We start from the raw sequence: 10,707 nt of genomic DNA, 5'->3' as shown, positions 1-10,707 counted from the left end.
GGATTTTTGTTTCAATTTTATTATAATACCTAGTCATTATGTGAGGTTTGGTCATTCAAACAGCGTCATTATCTATGTTAATGTGGTAATTATTAATAAAAAATTGCATTTTGTCCACATTATGACTCAGTTCTTAGTTATGAGACTGATCAGCAATCAATGTAAAATGCTTAAAATGTCTCTTGAGAAGGGAAACTTTAATTAGCAAAAATGGTTATTGAAATGTTAAAACTGGAATGATGACATGAAGAGTATGTTTAGAATTACTAAATTTTGTTAAATGACAAACCTCACACTTTCCTAAGTCCATTTATTATGATGGAGTATAAAATAAATGACACAGAAGTATGAAAACATAATTAATAAAATTGGTGTTTGATAGCAAATTAGGTAACGAGTAATAACTATAAATGTTTATAGTTATGGTCTAAATCCTTATAGAAAGCCTGTTTCCCTGTGAGGAAACCGAGTAATATTATGAGATAATGATAATGACGGTCCATAACTTTAGGTCAATCTTTTACAGAATAAATGAATTATTTTGACAAGACTCGTAATATGTAATTAATTATATTATGAAGTGATCATCATGATGTGTTATTATTTGTTTAATTTCAAATAAAGTTTATTTGATTCTACAATTTTTCTAAAGGAAACATCATCTCTACGAAAATGTTTATAGTTACGCTGGAATACTCGAACTCTTTGTATCAAAAGATTAAGAATTCTGATCGCACAGGATTTATTTCACTACAAATATGTTTAAGTTTTGTACCTATAGGTTGCATAATTTGTTTTTGTTGCATATGTTTAACGAACACTGCTTGATATAGAAATATTACTATGTATTTCAAAATAAAACAATATCCTCACTTTTGATACGAGCTGTTTAAAAGTATAATGGTCATATCCGATTGATCTGTAACAATTAAATGAAAACCAAATCTGATAGTTTACTAACAAATAACGAGTGTTGTAATAAATACTATTGCGGTATTGTTATTGTATGAAAAAAACACTTATTCTTACGGACAGATTTACGCTTATTTTGTCAATCATATGGATATGATTTCTCTCAGTTACGACTTCATACTTTAGCTTTACAAATGAATTCTAACCTATAAAGGCTCAATTACTTATCCCAAATGTATATTCCTAATGAATCTGAATTAAGCTCTAATAATATATCTAACTACAGAAATATATCAATGACATCCATTCTTAAAAACATATCAATCTAAAGTACATAAATACTTAAGGTACAATAGGCAAGACTTACGAGTTCCAACATCTTCCCTAAAAATAATTTTGACGTGCGTTTAGACTAGTCAATCTTGCTTAAACATAAACAGCCTTGTTTCTAACCAATTTGTGAGCCCTATTAAGAGCTATCCCTATCAACGACTGCCTGATATAACGTGAATACTAGAACTTTCTTTACAAGACTTAGCCCGATCCGTCTAGCCTTACACCTTTGTCTAGGAAGATCAAGTTGTATTCGAGCTTCAGAACTTTGTTAACAGTAACTAGCCGTGCCAGCAGCTAGTGGCCCAGGGTAAACGGAGTCGTGTAAACTTTGTAACGCACACTTTAATTGTTTAATTCGTGTTGTTGTTATATTAATAATTAGCTTTACTGGATCTTTGCATTTTAGACGGATTGTGAGAGTACCTAAGATTCAGAAAACCTGAGCTTTATCAGCTCCAGAAACGCAAAACAGAAAAATATCTGCTAATGTTCTTAAATTGAGTTAATTTTTTGTCTTATTTGGCAAATGTATCATTGCGCTAAGAATATTGAAGAATTAAGGTGTACTATTATAATTTTCTCTTTCTATGATGTCTCGGTTGATTTCAAAGAAAATAAATAACATTTAGTCATTAGTTTTTAAATAATACAACATATTGAAATGGGATAACAAAAATCACATAATATTATCTTTTTCATTTTCTATTGCATGAACGAGTAGATGGTTACTAAAGTACGACTAATTTGATTAGATTTTTTATAATGTATAACATAATTTAAAATGTATACTTTAGTTTTCACGAAATTGATTTGTAATTTTGTAGTTAACACAGAGTGTGAAAAAATAATTACACGAATGACTTTAGTGTAATGAGAAATGTTGCTTTTTAGCGAAAAAATACTAAAAATGGAAACTGTTTCGAATATGTTGTGATCTCATTATTAGAATTAAACATTACTTAGAATTAAAACGTTTTTGTAATAAATTTTATTAAGAATTGATTGTGTTTTTATTTTAGGTACTTACCTATTAATTTGTCTTAGTTTGTAGAAAAAGATTTATGTTTTCTATGGTTATTATTTCTCTGTTACTTGTAAAAAATATAATTTAATTTAACAAGAGAAAGAGCCGAAGCTTTCAATAAATAAATAAATTTCCATATGACCTTGTAAAAACCTATGATATATGCATTTCATTTGCTTTTATATTGTGTCTGCTCATTTTAAAACAGAAAAAGAAACGCTTAACAATCGATAAAATGAAATCAGACACCAGAAATTACAGTCAAGAAAGAAAAATCTGTTCCTTATTGTAATCCTTAATCAAATAAAATGCATTCTCCACAAAATTTACTATTATTTCTACTGATATTCCAGCACAAAAATGTACAATTTATATTTGAACAAGAGAACATCCCAGAAACACAATCCGTCACCGCTGGGCAGCGGTTAGCCGACACCTCTGCTTGCAGACATACCAAGACGTGTACATGTATATGTATATGTATGTTGTGTATAAACTATGTAGCATTTGAGATGTACAATTTTATAGGTAGTTTAATATAGACAGAAATATAAGCTTAAAATCTCTACTAATATTATAAATGCGAAAGTAACTCTGTCTGTCTGTTAGTTACGCTTTTCCGCTTTAACCTCTCAACCGATTTTGATGAAATTTGGCACAGACAATCTTTAGACCCTGAGAAAGAACATAGGCTACCTTATATTGCGAAATATGTACCACGGGCGAAGCCGGGGCGGACCGCAAGTAATGTATATTAGGGAATACGGAAATGTAGAGTTGTTAGGAAAAATAATAATTTAAACTTCAGCTTTTGAATGGAATGTTCGTATACACAATAAATAATATGAGAATCACCAGTTATAGGTACTTGTTATTATGAAATATCGTCACGTGATAAAAGCTTAAACACATTTTAAAATCTATAGGTAATATAAAAATTATACGCTAAATTTCTTGCTAAGAGCAAATCTCGAGTACACTGAACCGATTTCATTAATTCTTTTTTTATAATATTCCTTGAAGTATGAGGATGATTCTTATGGAGAGAAAACGTTACCACAGGTGAAGCCGGGTGAACCGCTAATCTATATATATAAAACTCAAAGGTGACTGATATAGTGATCTATCAACGCACAGCCCAAACCACTGGACGTATCGGGCTGAAATTTGGCATGCAGATAGATGTCATAACGTAGGCGTCTCCTAAGAAAGGATTTTAGAAAATTCGTCCCCTAAAGGGGTAAAATAGGGGATAGAAGTTTGTATGAAACTTTTTATTCCGTGGATGTATTTGCATGAAATTGGGCATGTAGATAGATCATATGACACGTAGACGTCCGGTAAGAAAAGATTTTCGAAAATTCATACCCTAGCTTTGCCCTGCGGTTTCAGTCAGTAATCTATATATATAAAACTCAAAGGTGACTGATATAGTGATCTATCAACGCACAGCCCAAACCACTGGACGTATCGGGCTGAAATTTGGCATGCAGGTAGGTATCCCCTAAGAAAGGATTTGGATCAATTCTACCCCCAAGGGGATTAAATAAGGGATGAAAGTTTGTATGAAACTATGTCAATTTTATACCGAACGGGCTTAGACTTTGCATGCATAAAGCTACTATGACGTAGGCATTCCCTAAGTAAGGATTTTGTATAATTCCACCTCTAAGGGGATAAAATATGTGATTAAAGTTTTGTAGTTTTGTAGGCCCTAAGTTTTTACATACGCTAAAAAAATGTACCAAAGCCGCAAAAAATATACCTAATTAATATTAATACTTCTTAACGCGAGCGAAGCCGCGGGTAAAAGCTAGTATATGATAAAACTACTGCTTATTCTTCACCACCATTAACTCAAACTCAAACATTTATTTATTCAATTAGACTACTTTAAGTAGCACTTTCAAATCGTCATTACATAAATATTTTTAACATTTACCACCTTTATACATTGCTAAAACTCCAATTCTCACAACCTCAAATGCCAAAATATGGCACGTGGATGAAATTTGAAAGGTTCAGCGAAGACTCGTTCATTTGCAAGCACAAAGATAAGCAGACATTCCTTTTGTATTTATTACGTACAAGTGAATATCTAACAGGGCCTTTTGAACGTCCAAACAACGCATCAGCAGTCAGATACGTAGGTAATGATAACAGACCTTTTGTATTTTATTTTTAACTAGCGGTCCGCCCCGGCTTCGCCCGTGGTACATGTTTACGTTTTCTCTACATAGGATCGATCCTCGTACTTCAAGGAATATAATAAAAAAAGAATTATCGAAATCGGTTCAGCCGTTCTCGAGTTGGCGCTTACCAACACATTTTGCGATTCATTTTTATATATAAAGATTTACATATCGACGTTATATAGTTTATATAATAATTTCATGTTATATTTAATACGATAATTGATGCATAATAATGAGATTTGATTGGAAATTTTAAACAGACATAGATATAATGGTGGAATTAAATTAAACATGACATGAAGACAAGTTACAACAATTAAGACAACTTTCGATTAATAAATAATTAGATAACTTTTCAACTTTTGGGACACTTTTGCGCGCATATTTTTATACATATTAGTCACATAAGCTAATCGATAAGATAAAATAGATTACAATTTTGCTATAAATGCGAAAGAGTTTATTTTATTTGGTTTTCCTTCACGAAGTGACCGTGTCATTATATGATTTATGTGCGTAGAGATAGAAGGCTAGATAATTAATGATAAAGGCTTTTTACCGCCGTGAGTCTCATTTTCACGGAATTTCCCTCTCACGGGCGAAGCCATGGGCGAAAAGCTAATTATTATTATTATTAGATGTATTAAATAATCAATTCCAATATTTCTTAATAAACACTCAATACGATGAAAAGTCCGAAAATAATGCTAATCTAGTCTTTTAAGTCGAAGCACGTTTCAAGTTAAAGTAGCTTAGGTGCTTAAGGACAAAATTAATCCAAATTACATTCAATGAGCAGAATTTTAATACTTTCTTTAATTAAGGACAGATTTAAATACACTTAATGAACCCTTATAAGAAATCCATTAGATTTTTTTAGTTATTTTCCCGTTACAGACTAGCAAGAAGTTTACAGGCTACGCGCCATTTAACCATCATCAACATTTTAATTATAATTATTATGCATTGATAAATTATTAATCTTAAAAATAAATAAGAGTCGTTAAAAAATCTCGTCATTAAAAACTTTAAAAATAAACTTATTATGCGTAAGTAAAAATATTTTGTAAATAAACAAGGAAAAGTGTAATGCAATGACCTACAGGGACGTTAATGAAAAGTAATGAAATTTTCACTTCGCAACGCAAAATTAAACATTATTACGTGGGATATGAATATCAGCCGCTTTATTAATCACAAGAATTTCTGCACGATTAACTTCTGCGTATCGGAATAAAAATTAAGCTCTATTTATAAACTGAGGTGAATTAATATCTTGCGTATTTGTGAAAATAAACTTAAAAATGATTTTTTTTGTCTACTTTTTCTTTTTCGTGATTTCTTTTTTCCACTTTATCGTTGTTATAATTAATGTAAAACTACTCTGTCACATTCATTGTCTTATTATTGGTATTCCTTTTTATTGGCGTATTACTTTGTTAAAGTTAATTATAAATATTGTATTACAAATAGCTGTAAGAAATCTATGTATGTATCTATAAATAAAAGTCCAATGTATCATGTTGTAAACAGATTCTTAAAAGAATAACAAGTGGCTTGATATATACGTTTTAAAGAATGGTTTGTTATATATGTAAACATATATAAGTAAGGAGTATTTATTAAAAATATATATTTTTTAAATTGACTTTTACTAAGGTGTGGTTTTAGTAGCATTCTGCCCCTAGCTTTGGTCGCACTTCATGTCACTTCAGTCGAACCTATATAAACGATCTTCTCTTAATCAATAAGTAACCATAATTCTCTTTAACACTCAAAACATGATCTTTTTAATAATCAATATGACAATTCGTGCAAATCTTCAGATCTGTACGAAAGAGTTACCTGACAGTTTTACATGCATAATAGGGATAGATAAATGAAATTACATACTTTTTAACACGCGGCGGTGTTGTAAAAGTTAATTATAATAATATTGACTTAGTTAATTTAACGTTCACTTGCAGTCTACCTCCAGGCTCCAGAGGATTATGGAGGATCCTATCAAGCGTTATTCATCACAACGGAAATTAATTTACTTGCTATGGATTTATATTAGAAGATAGTTTAACCGCGAATGTGTTTTATTAAGAATAGTCTTCGATTTTAATTAATCTAGCTGGTTTAAGATAATCCTTAAGTATTCTGTGTTTTGTGAAGATGAATTTCTAATTTATTTGGTCACGCTATCATTGCTATTCATTTCATAATTTTAATTTTTCTATCATCTTGTAAAATGCTTTTATGAACGAATGATTTATCAAAATAGGAAATTTTCATAAAACTCAACGCATATTGAAACATCGCACACTAAGTTTGCACAGGGACAAGACGTCGTCTGTCGGTTTAGGAGGTTTAGGCTGTAGTTACCTATAAAAAGTGAATTAATTCTTTTGTATATAGTCATTGCACTGAGTATGCGAAGGTGATCAGCCATCTGTGATGAATTGATTTTTATTGATTGTATTAAACTTTGTTGAGGATAGTTCTAAACTCTATCACGAAAACAGAATTCATTGCAATCTTATTAGAACAACTATCTCTGTTCATTTAAGTACTACACATTTCGCAAGGGAATTAATTTATAACTCTACCTCTCCTTTTAAAAACTTCTTTTTACTCGAACCTACAACTTCGCAGTAACTGCTTTGCAAACAGGTGACATCCTATTTTAACTTCGATAGAACTCACGAATGAATAAGTTTAAGTTTTAACTTCATCCACAACATCACGCACATCAACATTAAACACGAATTACAAAACTTGAAAAAACCTAAACCATTTCTTAGCCACTTAATAATTTAACTTGGAATGAACACTGATATTGTGGTAATAAAAACTTTTTTCATTATCCCCGTGTTAAGAAGCTTATTGAAAATAACTGTGCCACCGAAAGCGTGCTTTTCATCGGCTTGTATACTCTTTTGTCACAAGCACTTTGAAACTTTTGTATAGAAGACTGCATTTTATGGAAATTACCCATAGACTGATTAAATTTTTAAAGTACTTTCAGTATTATAGGATAGTTTGTGTAAAAATGAAGATTCTTCTATAAACTGATAGTATCTTCTTATATCATATGCAAATTATCTTAATATAAGGCAAGTGGTTGATAAATATTTTTGTACTGTGCAAATTAATGTTAGAAAAATAAAGGAATAATAAAATTCATTAATTCAACATAATTTATTGTCTTTTTTACTTTATAGCAGGAAGTGGTACATTCCTAGTGTCTTTGAACGAATCATCTTCTTCCAAGCGAGTTTTTCGTCTAGTTAATGTTCTGGTATCATCTAAAGACGAGGGTAATTCTGCATTCTTCGTCTCAGGTAGAATACAGCATAATATAGTTCCTAAAAGAGCAAGTGCACCAAAAACACTACCAGATGCAGTTTCTGATAAAGAGTTTATAAGCGGAGCAGTTATTTGGCCAATCCTTGATAATACTGATAAAAATCCTAATGTAGAATTCCTCACTGAAGTCGGAAATAATTCCACACTATACAGAAATACAATAATAAAAGACATGAAGAAGAAACAGTTGCAAATACAAGCCAACACGACTCTCAACCACAGTAGCTTGATCGGCATACAAACTACTAAGATCATAAAAAAGCCAGAGAAAAATATCGTTAGCATTAAAAACGTTCTACGACTTAACCATTGTAATAAAAATATAGAAGATAAAGTTCCTGGAAGTAACAAAAAGCCCGATACTGCTACATTAACGTATATATCGCCACTCATTTTGCCAATATATTGAGAAACGCCATAATATCCCATGCCACAAAGAAAATATATCACGGACATACATCCCAAATTGATTGTCAGTTTCTTATGTTTGAATATTTGCCAGAACTTCATTTTCCTTTGTGACTTGTTGCTCTGATGGGCTAGATACTGCTCGATTTCTTCTTTTATGTTCTCGCAAGGTTTTCCATTTCTGCAATAAATCTTATCATTATCATCAGACTTTTCGAGTTACTAGGAATCCAACTCAGGATAACAAAATAGTAATCTGTATTGGACTGGTTACCATACTTTATCAAATTTCTATTGAAACAGAGATGAAATATAAACCATAAAATACTTACATTTCACCAAACCGTTGCATAACAGCCACTGCTTTATCAACCTTGTCATTATCCATCAACCATTTAGGAGACTCCATCACCAGCCACCAGGAACTCAAGTAAATAAAAACAGGAATGGACAGCGCAAGCTGAAATTCGTCACAATGACGAAACAAATACGAAACACCAGGTAAAGTAATATGGCTGATATTTGAGGGTATGTGGAATAAAGCAGTAATGACTTCTCTATGTCGTAAGTTGCAGTACTCTATGCAGAGGACAAAAGCGGTGATGATGGCGCCCCCACAACCAATTCCTTCAAGGCATCGCATTAATGTGAATGCAGCTATTGTAGGCATGGCGCTAACGAGACATCCCGATACAGCAAGTATTAGACAACATACTGTGTACATTGATAGCCGACCAAATCTGAAACAATCGTTAATCTATACTAATATTATAAAGCTGAAGAGTTTGTTTGTTTGAACGCGCTTAACTCAGGAACTACTGGTCCGATTTGAAAAATTATTTAGACATCGAGCAAGGTTATAGCACAGCTATAGGCTATGTATCATCACGCTAAGACTAACAGGAGAGGAGCGACGCGGGTGAAACCGCGGAGCGCAGCTAGTAGTACATGTAGTTAATCTTACTACTAATATACGCTTGGTAATTTACTTGCCATTGTTAATTTGTTACTAGTGCTAGAGCAAATGTAATAAGGTTTAATTAAACTAACAAAATCAATAACCATGAGACCTATTTTAATGAAATTACTATGAAAGCAAACAGAAAGTTTATAATTCTTGTAAATAGATTTGGTTGTTATACCATCGTTAAATTAATTATTATTTGGCATAAATTATACCCCCTTAATATAACTTAATTGATAGATTCATATTATTTTTTGTTATTTTAAAACAAGTAAGATTTTAATGAGAAGAAGACTGCTATTCGTGAGGTTAATACTTAATTACTTTAGTTTTCGAAACCAATTGAATCAGATTTCTAAGCTATAAATAAAGTTTAACGTTGATTGCGTACGTGGGTATTTTATAAAGCATTGCAATAGATGTCTAGTTTATTTCAAAATAGCAATGAAATTATTTAACATTAAAGGTTAATAAAAATTAATTTTCAATTAAAGTTTATATTTCTTTATCATTTTACACATAAAAATAAAGTATTCAAAATTGTATTATATTAAAAGTGAATACCTTTTGTTTATTTGAACGTTAGTACGTAAGAATTGGCGTGAATGAGCTACTAATTTAATTTTTAAATCTAATCTATTCAATAATATCATACTTATCAGACAGGAATCCGAACATTAAGGCCCCAATCAGTAAACCGACGAAATTCATACTATGCGAGAAACTTGTCAGCCAGGAATTTTCGCAGTATATCCCAAATTTTGTCTGCATGGTCTCCTCAAACACGCCTCTATCCCAAACAGGCTCATCGCACGGACACAAATTACTTGAATTTCCATTGCAAAAATAATCAATAGGCGGCGATAAAAAGATGAGGTTCAACGCATGCCAGAATATCGGTATTTTACTCGAAAACAAAAGAATGAATAAGAAGTAATGGTATCTAGTTATCTCGTTAAACTGTTTTTCTATGGGATTGTGGAACTTTGGATGCTTTATTTTGGCCATGATTTGGTTTCATGAAAAACTAGTTGGTCGTGGCTGTGACGATTTATAATGTTTACTTATAATTGTAACATATACAGGGTTAGTTGTAAAACACCGGCAACCTCGCAGGACAAGATAGCTAACATCATAAGCAACAACATTTGTTCTACGACTTTTGATAATTTGTTAGATTTTATTTTCATACAAAAATAAATATTCATTTAATTTTCCGTTTGAATATAATAAACTCTACGCCTCCCAAAAATTACGTATAAACAAGAAGCGAACGAGAGGGGGAAGGGAACGTCGCGTCGTCCATCCGATAATGAATAGAACATAGACAAATGAACATAGACAAATATTAGGAGAGTACAAGAAGCTTATATCTAATACACGGAGAGTACAATAAAAGTTTAAAAAATCATTTAAAAATAATTAATTGCGTTATGCCAAAAGTCGTAGAACAAATGTTGTTACTTATGATGTTAGCTATCTTGTCCTGCGAGGTTGCTGGTGTTTTACAAGTA

At 31.5% G+C, this 10,707-nt stretch overlaps 1 protein-coding gene across 1 annotated transcript; it reads right to left on the bottom strand.

The window, feature by feature from the left end:
- Positions 1 to 7,665: 7,665 nt before the first annotated feature.
- Positions 7,666 to 10,201, bottom strand: LOC123691939 (solute carrier family 22 member 8-like). The gene is made up of 3 exons (XM_045636534.1): positions 9,849 to 10,201; positions 8,562 to 8,969; positions 7,666 to 8,410 (listed from the first exon to the last, which is right to left on the bottom strand). Exons 1-3 carry the CDS (start codon positions 10,199 to 10,201, stop codon positions 7,666 to 7,668), a joined length of 1,506 nt encoding a protein of 501 aa, XP_045492490.1.
- Between the last annotated feature and the right edge of the window lie 506 nt (positions 10,202 to 10,707).

This window comes from Colias croceus, chromosome 5, assembly GCF_905220415.1.
Source record: "Colias croceus chromosome 5, ilColCroc2.1".
Lineage (NCBI taxonomy): Eukaryota > Metazoa > Arthropoda > Insecta > Lepidoptera > Pieridae > Colias > Colias croceus.
The sequence above is the reverse complement of the archived record's forward strand: the minus strand, read 5'-3'. Positions and strand labels throughout refer to the sequence as shown.

Coding starts and splice junctions, on each gene's coding strand:
- LOC123691939 (XM_045636534.1), bottom strand. CDS start 10,201: ATGGCCAAAATAAAGCATCCAAAGTTCCACAATCCCATAGAAAAACAG. Junction 8,970..9,848: donor TTCGGATTCCTGTCTGATAA/GTATGATATTAT, acceptor CGATTGTTTCAG/ATTTGGTCGGCTATCAATGT. Junction 8,411..8,561: donor ATGCAACGGTTTGGTGAAAT/GTAAGTATTTTA, acceptor GATTTATTGCAG/AAATGGAAAACCTTGCGAGA.